Source organism: Tenrec ecaudatus, chromosome 1 (assembly GCF_050624435.1).
Source record: "Tenrec ecaudatus isolate mTenEca1 chromosome 1, mTenEca1.hap1, whole genome shotgun sequence".
Classification (NCBI taxonomy): Eukaryota; Metazoa; Chordata; class Mammalia; order Afrosoricida; family Tenrecidae; genus Tenrec; species Tenrec ecaudatus.
In genome coordinates, this window is record NC_134530.1 from 178,981,961 (window position 1) to 178,997,334 (window position 15,374).

General features: G+C 48.1%; 1 protein-coding gene across 2 annotated transcripts in view; it reads right to left on the bottom strand.

Moving 5' to 3' along the window:
- The window catches only part of ILDR2 (immunoglobulin like domain containing receptor 2), a 91,004-nt gene extending 75,949 nt beyond the window's left edge, over positions 1-15,055 (bottom strand). For both annotated transcript variants that reach the window (XM_075564407.1, XM_075564415.1), the window contains exon 1: positions 14,949-15,055. In XM_075564407.1, the coding sequence (XP_075420522.1) occupies positions 14,949-14,994 (46 nt within the window). In that variant the 5' untranslated portion in view covers positions 14,995-15,055. The remainder of the gene's footprint in view (positions 1-14,948) is intronic.
- Positions 15,056-15,374: the final 319 nt, after the last annotated feature.

Consider the following 15,374-nt stretch of genomic DNA (forward strand, 5'->3'; position numbering starts at 1 on the left):
CAGGTCTCTTCCAGCTTCATTTCCCTGGCCATAACTGAAGCAGTTTGAACCAGTTCAAAGTCCTGTTTGTAAAAGGGAAAAAAGGGAGGAGGGATGGGCCTTATAGAAAGAAACACCACTCTGCATTTTGCAGGACCCAGGGAGGTATCTCCACCTGCAGAAGCACTCATCATACTTTTATTAAAATCATTTTATTAGGGTCTCTTACACCGCTTGTCACAATCCATAATACATCAATTGTGTAAAGCACATTTGTACATTCATTGCCCTCAGCATTCTCAAAACAAGTTGCTTTCCACTTAAGCCCCTGGCATCAGCTCCTCATTTCCCCCCTCCCTCCACTCCCCCGTCCCTCGTGAACCCTTGATAATTTATCAATTATTATTTTGTCATATCTTGCCCCATCCGACGTCTCCCTTCACCCACTCTTCTGTTGTCCGTCCCCCAGGGAGGAGCTTATATGTAGATCTTTGGAATCGGTTCCCCCTTTCCACCCCACCCTCCCTCCACCCTCCTGGTACTGCCACTCTCACCACTGGTCCTGAAGGGATCATCCGCCCTGGATCCCATGTGTTTCCAGTTCCTATCTTACCAGTGTACATCCTCTGGCCTAACCACAATTATAAAGAATTGGGATCATGATATTGGGAGGGGAGGGTGGGGAGGAGAAGAAGCATTTAGGAAATAGAGGAAAGTTGTATGTTGCTACACTGCATCCTGACTGGCTTGTCTCCACCCTGCAACCCTTCTGTAAAGGGATGTCCAATTGTCTGCAGATGGGCTTTGGGTCTCCACTCTGCTCTTCCCCTCATTCACAATATATATGATGTTTTTGTTCTGATGATGCCTGATACAGCATCCCTTCAACACCTTGTGATCGCACAGGCTGGTGTACTTCTTCCATGTGGGATTTGTTGCTTCTGGGCTAGATGGCCACTTTTTACCTTCAAGCCCTTAAGACCCCAGACTCTATACATTTTAATAACCGGGCACCATCAGCTTTCTTCACCACATTTGCTTATGCACCCATTTGTCTTCAGCGATCCTATCACGGAGGTGAGCACACAATGATATGATTTTTTTGTTCTGTGACGTCTGATATCCGATCCCTTTGGCACCTCATGATCACGCAGGCTGGTGTGCTTCTTCCATGTGGATTTTGTTGTTTCTGAACTAGGTGGCCACTTGTTTATCTTCAAGCCTTTAAGACTCCAGATGCTATATCTTTTGATAGCCAGGCACCATCAGCTTTCTTCATTTGCTTATGCTCCTACTTTGTCTTCAGTGATTGTGTCAGGAAGGTGAGCACCATGGAATGCCAGTTTAATAGAACAAAGTATTCTTGCATTGAGGGAGTCAGTGGAGGCCCAATGTCCTTCTGCTAGCTTAATACTAAATCTATACATATATGCACATAGATCTATTTTCACATCCTCATATATAAATTATTTACATATGTACATGCCTATATTTAGACCTCTATAAATGCCCTTTGTCTCCTAGCTCTTTCCTCTATTTCCTTTTACTTTCCTCTTGTCCCACTATCACGTTCAGCTTTCATTAGGGTTTCAGCAATTCTTCTAGGTTACATTACCCTTGGTCATGCCTTACCAGGTTTACACCCTCCTCACCACGGATTTGGATCACTTGTTGCTTCCTTGTCTGTGGGTTTGTTAACACCACTACCTTTTCCCCCACCTCCTCATCTCCCATGCCCCCATGGAACTGTCAGTCCTGTTGTTTTCTCCCCCAGATTGTTCATCCAGCTCATTTTATCTAGACTGACCTGCAGTGATAACAACATGCACAAAAAGAAGACAGAGCAAAACCAAGCAACAAAAGAAAAGAAAACAACAACAAGCCAATGACAAAAAACACAACAACAAGAAAGAAAAGCTGGCAGTTAGTTCAAGGACTATTCGTTGACCTTTAGGAGTGTTTTCCGGTCGAGTCTGATGGAGTACCAAGCCCTGGCCCCAAAGTCTATCCCTGGCATTCCCTGGGGACTTTGTTGCTCTGTTCCCCCCGCTGCTCTGTTCCACACCCTCAGTGCTTTGCCTTGGTGTGGTGGGATCAGATTGGGTTCAATTCTCACACTGTGGCTCCAGTGTTGTCCCCTGTAAGGCTATGGGTCAGTGAGGGATGCTGTGTCTCATAGTGGGGCCGGCCATAGTGTTCCTCTCTGTGAATTGGCTGCTGTGAGCGGGAATCTCCTTGTCAAGGCTTGGTGGGCCAGGATGTGCTCTACTCTCTCTTCCTCCCCCTTCATTTGCTCCCGTGTGCTCTGAGCAGACATGTCCCTCTCCTGGAGCTGCAGATTCAGTGCTGTTCTCTGAAATAAATTCTTCTGGGGGAAGGAGCAGGTGTCCATGTAGTTGTGATTGGGGCCGGTCCCTCAACTCATCACTCTTAGACTATTCTGTCCGCTGTTATCACACCTCTGACCTACAGAAAATGGTCCTGGATCATCCAATTAAAATTCAGTCAAAAAATTACTCTAAGTGCTGGAAAATAGATTCAAACAATTACTGGTCTCTCATCTAAGGAGTTCTGCTGGTAGAGTGGGTCTTTGTGGGGTTGCCAATCACAAGGATGGTGGATCTAAGCCACCAGATGCTCTATGGGAGAAAGATGAGGCTTTCTGTTCCTATAAAGATTCACAGCCTTTTTAGGGACAGGTCTACTCTGTCCTGCAGGGTTGCTGAATACAAATCAACTCTATGGCAGTGAGTAAGTGAGTCACTGATCCTAATGGAAATCCAATAGAAACTTGTTTTTTATCTACAAATCCCTGAGGGCAAGGACCAGTAGTTAGCTGACTGTACTCCATATATATATAATTTTATTGCGGAGTCTTAGAGCTCTTATAACATCACTTGTATCAAGCACATACATTTGTACATATGTACTTTGTACTCAGTGTACTGAAATCCACAAAAATGTCTGTGGAATGGACAGACTGAGAAATGAATATTGGAGCTAAATGGATGAGGGCGTCGGAGGGGACTTTCTTAGCAGTAGGTACTTAGTGGAGAGAAGGACTTCTGGTCAATCAATGGGGAAAGTCACCTGAGGGAAGCCTTCAGTGGGTCCCCTCAGAGCAGCAGCCCCCACCTCCGCTGTGGGGCAAGTAGTCACTGAGCCAGGGAAGACGGGCTCGGCTCCAAGTGCAGACACCGCTTTGCTGCATGTAGCAAAAGAAGGTCCTGCCCAGTTCTCATGTAAAGACAATGATTCTATATATGATGAACTAAGCTCTTGAAAGATTAACAAAGCAGCATCTAAAGTGATGCAGTTCTTATTTTTAGCACTTTCTTTTTTTTCTTTTTCTCAAAGCAAGTTCCTTTTCCCCACTAGTCGTAAGCCATGTCTGCCAGCAGCCTTGAGAGGCAGATCTCTAAGTACAGCCCCATTTTAGAGAAACCGAGATTGCTGCTACGATCATAGAAGACTATCAATGTTAGAGACAAGCATTCCCTAACTTTCTAAATCCCAGAGCAGACGCAGACCTCAGAACTCCCCAGTATAGCTTGGCCTTAAAGACTCCCAAGGTTTTTCTTTCACTTGAGATACAAAAACCTTTTCCTTGTCTTCAATTTAGGTCCTCTTTAAGAAATCTGTCTTTTGTCTCCACATTTTTATAATGTTTTCTCAATGTGGGGGGACAGCTGATACGTAGGCTTTCTACATGTAGGAGGGACTCTAGGTTTGGTCCACAGTATAGACAAGGAAAGGACACACAGCCATCGCTTCCTAGCTGTGTCAGGATGGGTGCAAAGCCCTGGGAAATGTTGACTTACAGGCTCAAGGTTTAAAGCCAAAGAAATGCAGCTCAATTTTCCCTTCTCCCCCATTTTTCTTTTTCGGAAATGAGAATCATTCACATTCCTGATATACTTGAGTTAAGAGAAGAATACTAAACATCGTTGGCTTTCCCTTGGTATCTGCCCTTTTTCAGAGCCTGATTCATTGATTTCGTGAGGTAATCAACAGCCTTCTTATAAGTGTCTTTCCAGATTAAATTGGTCAGAATTAGTTTCTCTTGTTTGCTACCAAGGCGCTTGATTGCTTGGTCCACTTTAGGGTTAGGGTGACCAGATGTACCATTTTGAGACTAAGCAACATGACAGTACTCTTGCATGTTTTCCCCAAAAGCCCCTCTTTCCATGTGACCACAGTGAATGCCACACCGCCCTTGCTCAGCTAGACATGGCTCAGTTATCATTTGCTGCAAGAACCTCTGGTGCCGGTGCACACAGTGCTTGCTATTCATTAAGCATATGTTCCGTGTGTCCAGCTGAGCCCTGCCTTCCCATTCTCTGTTGCTACTATGCAGATTAAAGCCAGGAGCCCATCTCCTTTCTGTGTGATTCACCGGTCCTCCTGCGATCTAAAATGGACTCACCTCTAGCTGACTCATATTCTGTTACAATGGGACAGAAGCAAAGCTAAAAGAGGCCAGTCTCTGCTCTGCGGGGCAGAATACTTTGGAAGCGGTCCTGGTTCAAATGGGTCAGATTTCTGGAATGGAGCAGACATTTGGACAGAGGATAATCCTGTAAGAAGGGTTTTGTCAACCTTTTTGTCTATGGGTGATGTTTCTTTCCAGTCTAGCTCTCTCTCTTGAGCACCAAACCCAAATAGACAGTCTCATTATGCAGCTGATTGCCCCACCTCAAACTCATCACTCATCGTCCTTCAGGTGAAGATGCCTACCAGTTCTTTCTTCCTCTTGAGGAGCAGAGAACTTTCTGGGTTTTAATTTGGCCAGCCAAACCAGTCAAGGACTACATTCATTCCACAGCTTCCCTTGAAGCTACTTGTGGCCATGTGACTAAGTTTAGGACCAAGGGTTGTGCAGAGAAGCGATGTGTCAACTTCTGCACCCTCTGCTCCTCAGACGATCTACTTGCCCTGGACATCTGCTCTCCTTCCACCTACGGGGTGAGAAAAAGGCTACAATTGGAGCAGCCTTAGCCTGGAGCCACCTCTTGGAAAAGGCAGACTCGCCCTCACTAGAGGTGGACCGTTCACAATGGGGCTGTTACAAGAGAGGAAATCAATTATGTCATGTGAGTTGCCATGTTTGGGGGTCTCTTTATTATAGTAGCTTTGCCTGTGCTTTAATATACCAAAAACAAAACTTGAAAAAAACTTTTGCAGTGTAGCACAGATGAAACGCAGCTTTCCTCTAGTTCTTTTTGCTTCCTCTCCCCCCACTATCATGGTCCTAATTCTACCTTACAAATATGGCTAGATCAGAGCATGTACACTGGTACAGACAACAGCTAGAAACACAGGGACTCCAGGACAGATAAATCCCTCAGGACCAATAATGAGAGTAAAGATACCAGGAGGGGAAGAAGACCAGGGGGTGGGGGAGTGATTACAATGATCTACATATTAACTCCTCCCAGGGGGATGGACAACAGAAAAGTGGGTGAAGGGAGACAGTGGTCAGTGTAAGACATGAAAAAAAAATTATCAAGGGTTCATGAATGAGGGAGAGAGGATAATGAGCTGTTATCAAAGGCTCAGGTCGAAAGAAAATGTTTTTTAAATGATGATGGCAATATTTGTACAAATGTGCTTGACACCGTGGATGGATGGATGGATGGATGGTGCTAAGAGCTGTTAGAGCCCCCAATAAAATGATTTTTAAAAGAAAAACTTTAACATTGTTCCTTCCTTACAGGTCTCTGTTCCTGCATTAGTCCATGGCTTTTAAATACATCCTCCTCAACCCAAGTAAAAAAACTTGACATCTCTGCCCATCCTTCCTCTTCAATCTCTACATCCAATGGACCCAGTCCTACCACCCCCACCTCTGGTCACTCTGTCCACTTCCTGCCCCTTCAGCACCATGTGACTGCAGGCACTCATTATGCCTTGCCTCTCTGCAAGGATGTCCTAGCGAGATTCAACTGCAAGACTAATGAACTCTCCAAGGAGCCCTGGGAGCATAGTGGTTATGTGTTGGGCTGCTAACCTTGAGGTCAGCAGTTCAAAACCCCTAGCTTCTCCTTGGAAGAAACATGAAGCTGTCTACCCCCATAAAGAGTGACCATCTTGAAAGCCCATGGGGGCAGTTCTACCTTGTCCTTACAGGGTTGCCCTGAGTCAGCACTGACTCAATGGCTATGACTTTGAGTTTATCTGAAATCTACTCTCCAGCGAGCCCTGGTGGTGTGGGTCATGCACGGAGCTGCTAAACGCAAGGTCAATGAATTAAACCCAGGAGCCACTCCTCCAGAAAAAGATACTTGCTCCATAAAGATTCTCAGAAACCCAAAGAGGAAGCTTTCCTCTGCCCTATAGGATGGCTATGCGTCAAAAGTGACTCATTGGAAGTACATTTATTCATTTGCTGTCTACACTGAGGTCCCCATGACCTTTCTAAAAGGCACATTTGATCATGGCACTACCTTGTTATGACCTTTATAAGACCCTTTCCCTCTAGCCTTTAAGAAGGGATCCTGGTCATCAAAGAATAAAAAGTCATATCATTGTGTGCTCACCTCCCTGATACTATCGCTGAAGACAAATGGGTGCATAAGCAAATGTGGTGAAGAAAGCTGATGGTGCCCGGCTATCAAAAGATGTAGCATCTGGAGTCTTAAAGGTTTGAAGGTAAACAGTGGCCAACTGGCTCAGAAGCAACAAGCCAACATGGAAGAAACACACCAGCCTATGCAATCACAAGGTTTCGAAGGGATCAGGTGTCAGGCATCATCAGAAGAAAAAAATCATATCATTGTGAATAAGGGGGAGTGCTGAGTGGAGACCCAAAGCCCATCTGTAGGCAATTGGACATCCCCTTAACAGAAGGGTCTCAGGGAGGAGACAAGCCTGTCAGGGTGCAGTGTAGCAATGATGAAACATACAACTTTCCTCTAGTTCCTAAATGCTTCCCTCCGCACCACCCCCACCCCCTATTATCATGATCCCAATTCTACCTTACAAATCTGGCTAGACCAGAGGATGTACACTGGTACAGATAGGAACTGGAAACACATGGGATCCAGGGCGGATGATCCCTTCAGGACCAGTGGTGAGAGTGGCAATATAGGAGGGTGGAGGGAAGGTGGGGTAGAAAGGGGGAAATGATTACAAGGATCTACATATAACCTCCTCCCTGGCGGATGGACAACAGAAAAGTGGGTGAAGGGAGACATTTGGCAGTGTAAGATATGACAAAATAATAATCTATAAATTATCAAGGGCTGATGAGGGAGGTGTGAGTGGGGAGGGAAGAGAAAAAAACAGGAGGTGATGCCAGAAGCTTAGGTGGAGAGCAAATGTTTTGAGAATGCTGAGGGCAATGAATGTACAAATGTGCTTTATACAATTAATGTATGTATGGATTGTGATGAGTTGTATGAGCCCCTATTAAAATGATTTTTTAAAAAGATGGGGCTCTGGTGACATGGTTAAAGAGCTTGGCTGCTTGCTGAGGGTACGGTGGGAAGTTCAAACCCACCAGGGGCTTCATGGGAGAAAAGACCTGGGACTTTGTTGCCATAAACTTGAAGCCTCGGGAGCCCTATGAGGTTAAAGTCTACTGTGTCCTCTAGGGTTGCCCTGAGTCAGAAACTTCTGGCGGGGCAGTGAATTACTTACCATGGCTCTTTTAACCAAAGGCGCCAACTCCCACCAATGACCTTTCTCTGCATGAATTTGGTAAGAAGGTGGGGATGATACTGATAGGATTCACCTGTAATTGTGAACAGGAGTCCATGCTGATGTGTATAAAATAAGCTCTCTGAGAAGTAGGAGGAGGGTCTTATTACCAGCAAGAGTCATGACTGGAGTGCATTCCCTGGACCCGAGATCCCTGCGGAGTGAACCTCTTGGATCCAGATGACAGCTATACCAGGAGAGCAGCAGCAACAGAACCAGGAGGCAGAGCATGGAAGAGAGTGATGGATTTCCCAACCCAGGAAGCAAGTTACAATGAATGCTTTTGTGCAGGAGGCTGGCTTGTGGAGTAGGGTGTCTCTGGGCACTTAATTGGGAAGGTGGACTTCCCCAAGTGCACTTGCTGATCCACAGAAGTGGAGCTGAGTGCCCTTAGCTGAGGCTTACAGGAGTGCGGTGCCTCTGGGCACTTAGTTCAGGGAGTGTGGTTTGCTGACCCACAGAGCTTAAGGTGAATGCCTTCAGGTTGAGGTTTACAACAGCGTTTATAACAGACCTGAAACTTTGTAAGGAGTACTAGTAACCACTACCCTGAGCATTTCTCACTGGTATTACAACTTAACATCCTTAATAAACCCTTTAATCATGAATGTGCAGCCAACACAATGGCTACTGAAACCCAGAGCAATCAAGAGAAGTAAACCCGAGAACACTAATTAGGACACCTCACTTCTTAGACAACCAACTTTAATGAGCACGAAGGCCTCTTTGAGGCGAGTCACTTACCTCCCTTTCTCCTGCATCTCTAAATGCTCCAACCATACCAAAGGATTTGTAGTTGCCCAGAAAAAAACCAAAACACCTCCCATTATTTCCTGGCCGTACACACACTGTTCCCACTGCAAATTCACCTTCCATCCATCCTCTCTTCCTGCCTTTCCTTTAGGACCCGCGCCGCTCCCGCTGCCTCTAGGAGCCCCTTCCTGCTCTTACTGCAGTCGGAGCATGCAGGGGCTCATGTCACAGTATCTGACCATGTCCTATTCAGTCATCAGTCTCCTTCATTTAAGACAAAGTCCCCTCATGCAGACTTGAAAAGGCCCTGAAATTTAACATATTTGGTGAATGACTCGATCCAGTAAATAAATGCATCATTTGTTCCCGAAGCCCCGGGGCACAACCTTCAGGTACTCGGTGTTTAACCAAGACGTTGGCCATTTGAATCCACCTGGCACTCTGCGCCTGTGAAGAGGGCAGCTAAAAAAGCCCTAGGAGGGCTTGGTCACGTGAGTTGCTATCAGTTCGAATGGACTCAACAGCACCCAGCAACAATTCTTTGTTCCCAGCCACTTGTTGCCTCCCATCCTTGCGTCATTCCCTGGAGGTAAAATATACTTCCCACGCATTGACTATGCACTTGGTTGCTTGATTTTCTTTGGTCACTATAACATGAGCACATGTGGCCGAAGGCACCCTTAAACAGAAGCCTGAGTGGCACTGGAGTGGTTTAGGTCTACACGACCCCACAGTCACACGAGCACCATGACCCAGACAGTAACTGGTCTTAGGATGAGAAGACACGTAGTAAGGACTCAAGTCAGCCAATCTCCAAAGTGCTGAGCACATTTTTGTTAGGAGTTTTACATGGTTTTGTTTCAAGGACCACAAATAACCTCATAAGGTCGATATGCTTCCCTTTTAAAGCCAAAGAAAACAAGGTAAGAGATGTGAAGCTGGCATCCAAATCCAAGTCAGTCGGCGTCTCAGGCTCTCTGAGGAGTTTCCAACTTCTGCATCTGCTCCAGTGAAGGCCCGGGAGGATTAATCCGTCAGGATCTCGGCTGCACGGGAAGGTGTTGCTTCTAACTCAGCACCACTTCCTGCAGGGCTCCAGGCACTGAAGGAGAACAGCAGCTACAGCGGGTTCTTCTGGGTTCAGCCTTGCTTCTTGGCCCATGAAGAACTCGTCATCCAACATGCCTTCGTTCATTTGTGCAGAGTCAAAAACTCTCTTCAAGACCAAGATTTTAAGCACCCATATGCCACAGCTACGTCCTGTGTGGGTTCTGGACGCGCCGTTTCCACACAGGCCCTGACAGTTTCTGCTTGTGACTGGGGCACATCCTCTGCTCCCTGTGTGTGGTCCAGCCACTCCTCACTCATTCCTTTCCCACACATGTCCGGACGTCATTGGTGTACTGACTGTCATCCCTCCGTGCCCTTTCCCTGCAATAGTTCCCAAATCCTATGAACTTTAAACTTTGATGTCCTGTAGCAGGAAACAGTGTATCCATTTAAAATGGTCTTTCTAGTGCAATCCACTTCTGTCAGAGGAGAAAGCTTTCCTTGGATACATGCATTTGAAACTACCAGGTCCTATTACGTCAGCAACCATGCTTCTTACTCTTTTAATGAGGAGATATCACAGACTTAGACCAGCCACATTCCCTTTGAGACTTTAGTCTTCTTAGGGATGAGTAACCGATACCAACCAGTCTCACTTCCAAAAAACCAAACTCATCACCCTCATAGTGACCCTATGCTTAGAAGGATCAAATAGGATGGTGTATATAAAAATCAATTTAACTGAGAAAAGTATTATAACCTGGAAATTAATAAAGATAATTAACAACCATATGCTTTTCTTTAGATTCCTGACAGGGATAAAAATGAAGTCAAAGAACTAAAATAGTTGAGAGGGGTAAAGGGTGAACCCTGGAAGAAAAAAACAAGGCCAACTTGGCTGTGTTGGTTGGAGTAGGTTCAGCCTATTGGGCCTTCTTGCTTCTCTCTGTTAGCCCCCAGTGTGAACACATTTCATTATTTAAAGCAAACACGATCCTGTTCATCAAATACTGGACTCTCCTTCATTTGTTCCTCTGAAAACCTAACAGGAGCTCTCTCTTCCCAGCTTTGATTCCAATCATGAATGGTTCGACAGGAATGAAGAAATCTGCGGAACTCATCTGCCAATGGCTCTTTCCTGAGAGAAGGATAACGGGGCCTGCAGACATGCTGCTCTTTACTTTTGATTTCCAACTTCCAGATGTATCGCCCAAGGAGAAGTTCAGAACTATCTCAGAGTGAAAGTGACCTTGGAAACCACCTCGAGCGACCTAGCCATCATTACAGGCTTCATTTCTGGAGAAGATGGCATTAGAATCCAACCCTCAACTCCCACTAACCAAGTACTGGTCCTTCCTAAGAATACCAACAGAACAAAGAGGGGCTTCAAAAAGTTCGACATTTCATTCCATTTTTCTACACACTTTCTGAAGAGCCTGCATACTAGCTTGCACTGAGACTACTAGTACCAATCTGAACCAATCTGAACCAATCTGAACAAACCAGCGCACCCAGTAGAAGCCCTGTGAGTCTAAAGAGCAGTGGGAACACGGAAAACAACCACCCTCTTGCAGGCTAGGAGACGCACGAGGGCCCGGAGGGAAGGTGAATGGGGGAGCCCTGTGATAAAATGGAAAGAGGTTTTGGTGCAAAGTCTGTTGCATGACAGGAAGCAGGACAGAGGTAGAGGGAAATTGGAGGGTCGACAGAACCCAAGGAGATGATGGAGGTTGCAGTGTCAGCAGTCTCCAGGGCTAACACCACTGTAAGTCCCCATTCAGAAGGCTGTCCTCATGCCGTCACGAGCAACCTCCGTTCCCGCTCGGTGTTGAGGAGCACTTTCAAAACATGCCAAAATGGTGCCGACAGTTGTTGCTGCTTTTGTACAATCCTACTCCATCACCATCTATCTGCCCATAGGCCTGGCTCCGCCACCACATTATGAATTCCTGGGAGCCCAGGGTTGGCTCAATTCTCTTATTGACCCTAACACATGCCTGAGGCATGGTAGCAACTCACTGTGCATGAACAAATGCCTTCGTTCGGTCATCATCCTTCTGGTAATTCGCCTCCCAGCCTAACAAAATCACCTGAAAACATACTGAGTCACTGACCAGACTGACAACCCTGTGAGGGCAAGGGCTTGCTGTTCATCTCTTATTCTCAGAACCAATCAGACCCCAAGGAGCATGGACTCACTGCAGGCAAGTCAACTGTGACCCATGACAACCCATGAAGACAGAGCAGAGCTGCCCTGTGCGTTTCCCAGCCTGGAACTCTTTACAGAAGTAGAAAGCCTCTTTCTCCTGTAGAGTAGCTGGTGGGCTCAAAGTGCTACCCTGACGTCACCAGGGGTCCTTGGGCATCTAGCACAGTCCTGAAGACTAGCAGACAGGTCCCACATGCTTGCAGACCAAGGACTACAGAGCGAAACAAAAGAAATGCTAATAGAGCGAGCCATCGACAAGACCCACAAGAGTCTCCAGGTGCACACGTCCCCAACTCCAAGCGTGTCCCCCAGAAGCTCTACATCCTGGCTGCTAGGGAAGGCTGAGAGGCCACCCACGTTCAGGGACAGAGCCTTCCTTCTAGTCCTAATGCTGGATGGTACCTGTTGCCAAAATAGCAGCTGGTTAGCATTTTGTTTTATTCAAAACAACAACAAAAACCAATCTATTACAGGAAGCGGCATCACAACGACAATAAGAAATCAGGAGGCTAAATATACAACTGAGAGAAATACGGGAGTTTAGCAATGAATGACAAGGAAGGAGCTGCTAGAGCCTGGGGGGACAAACGGAAGTGTTGATTAGAACATGCTCAGCCTGCATTAAAAGAGAGGAGCCAGGGGAGGGGCGGGGAGAGAGAGAAAAAGAGCGAGAGGAAAAAATGGGTGGGGGGGAGAAGGGAGGAAGAGAATTAACATGATCCCCCGCCCCCCCCAGCAATGGGTCTCATTTTTTTTAATCAGTCCTTTCCTTTCTCCAGCCCCCCTCAAGGAAGAATTCACGGATTTGAGCCGGACTAAAATGTCTTACCTTTCCTCCCAAGGTTTCTCTGTGAAGAACAAGCCTGAATGCATTTCACCCTCCACTGTGCCTCTCTGCTCCCTCCCCTCCCCAGCCGCCATTGTCAGCTCCCCTACTTTGATCAGAGGCAGCTCCTCCACAGTCACCTCCTGCCACTGTGATGGGGGGAGGGGGAGGGGGAGGTCAGGCAGCAGCTGGGAGCAGGGGACACCAGGGGATGATCAAGAGGATCTCAGGAGCCAGCTGCACTTGCAGAGACAGAAGTCCGGACCACCTGACAGCTGAGATGGCCTGATAACTAACCTGTTGCCTGCTGCCAGCAGAAGTGGCCTCTGCAGGTGCAGATGACCTAAGCCACAGACAAAGCAACACCCCCCTCAAAACAAAAATCCCAAAAGGCAACAGCCAGAGAGGCTGCTCAGCAGGGTGCTCTAAGACACTGGCCAGGGCTCTGGGAGAACTGGGATTAGCTGTACATACTGCTTCTCTGGGCCTCTGTTTCCTCATCTATTAAATGAGACAGTTGGACCAGATTTCCTATGATCCCTTCTGGGGATAAGATTTTTTCGTACATAAGCTGTTAAGCGACATAAGAGTCCCCTTGTTCTCTTAGAAATGCTTCTCTTGGGCTGATCCCACCACCTTCTGGCCTGGGAACCCCTCCCTCCCCAGATGCCTGACTGGCGTGATAAAGGCTCAAGGCCTAACTTGCCCTCAAATATAATAACTGAGTAGGGCAAGATAAGGACGTTTAGAATCAGTGAGGGTGGGAGTGGAAGGCAGCGGGAGGCCAGGGAGGCGGGAGCATGGATCAGCCAAATCCTGAAATTAGGGATGATTCATATTTGAATAATGTGGGCGGGATGAACTTGCAGCAGCCAAGAGAAGAGCTGAGGCCCACCCTCCCCAACCAAACCCATCAGGGGCACAAGAGTGAGTGGTAGGAATCCTACCCTGGAATAACCAATAATGATATTGAACTAAAGGAAATAAGGCTTTTTATCTTTTCCTTTCTTCTTAAGTACATTTTCTCCTTCTCTCAATGATCACCTTGGGCTATGACATTTAGACTGCTTTTTTCACTTTTCCTGCTGACTTGATGTTTCCAAATCTTCCTCTGGCTGGTGCCCCCAAACCAAAACCAAACCTACAGCCATCAAGCTGATGCCAACTCACATATAGGGTCTCCCAGGCTATAAATCTTTACAGAGGCAGTTTCCTCGTTCTCCTGGGGCAGCTGGTGGGTTTGAGCCCGCCAACAGTGCATTTAGCAGTCCATCGCTTACCTGACAACACCACCAGGGCTCCTGGCTGGAATCCGACAGGGGGACAAAGTTTTAATTTGGGGTACTGTTTTCTTTCCTGCCCTCCACACCTTCCTCCTCTCATCTCCTCATCCTCTGGCACCTTGCCTCCGTTTCCTCCATCCCACCTTCCTTGGGTTTCCTCTTCCCAGTCCAAGCCATCAAACCTCTTTCAGCCCTCCTCAACAGGGCTGCTTTGTGATGCTCTCAAGGCTGGCCACCTGACCCCCCAACTGTCCCCCAACTATACTGACTCATCATCACGCAAGACAACATATGAGGGATCAAACCGTGTTGGATCCTTCAAGCCCTTGAAAGTTCACAAAAAGGAAGAGGAGGAAGCAGAGGACCCCGCTGGACAAAGTGAATCCAGAACCTGGGAGAAACCCTCCTTCTTTCCCGGAAGCTCTGAGCACTGACTCGGAATCTCTCTACATTACCGCGGATGGTAAGGGTTGGGGGGGGGGGTTGGGAGGCGGGGTTCCTCCATTAGGAAGGCTCTTCTCCTCTAGCTGTGGGACCCCTGTCCAAATGGTACCCAGTATCCCTAAACTCCAACCCATCTTCTTTCCCACCCCAGCTCCCTAGCACCCCATAAGGAAGCCACAGAGAGAATGCCTTGGGTCATTCCACCCCTGTAGGTTAGAATTAAGGAGCTCCACCTCCCGTCCCCCAGGAAATCAGTTCTCTCAATTAATCGGTCTCCCGGAGGAGCTTTCATTTTTCCAGGAGATTTTCCCCGAGACTCACAGCATTCCAAACTCGGGAAAAGACTGGGGAAGGGCTGTGTGGGGAGAGGAAAGGCACACTTCGGAAGAATCATTCCACAGCGGCAAGAGCCAAACACCTGCGTCTCCATCCGGCTTACCCCCTCCGGGACGGGCCTCCCCCATCACCCACTTACACACACACACACACACACACACACACACACACACACACACACACACATTCCCCTCCCCCCCCTGAAACCAGCCGGCCCAACAGCTTTAAAACACAAACAGGTTGAAAATGAAGGATGAGGGGCAGGTGGGTGTACAGTATCACAGGGTAATTCTAGATACATACATATATGTTTGCGCAGATACACACCTATATAAAGTTATTCGTTCCTGTAGAAAATGACTCTTACCTGTGAGGCAGAAGAGCGCAATCCACCCCAACACGACCCTGTCCATTTTCCCCAACTTCCCCGGCAGCTCCAGGAGGGAGGGCGGCGGGAGCGGGCGGGCGCGGGGACGCGGCGGCTCGGTGCAGCCGCTCGGCCGAGGGCAGCCGCGGCGCAGCGTCGGCGGACGGGAGCGAGCCTGCGGAGCCCCGGGCTCGACCGCGCCGCCTGGGGGACGCGCGCAGACGCCGGCGCCCGGGGATCGCGCGGGCCTCGGGCGGCGCATCGCCCGCCCCCCGCGCCGGGCCGCGCCGGAGCACCGCACGCGCAGGCAGCCAGGCGCGGGCCAGCGCCTCCTCGCCGCCCGCACCGGGAGCCAGGCCGCCGCGCCGCCCCTCTCCCCTCCCCGCCCCGCCCGCCCGCCCGCCGCCCGCGCTTCCAAAGTTTCTT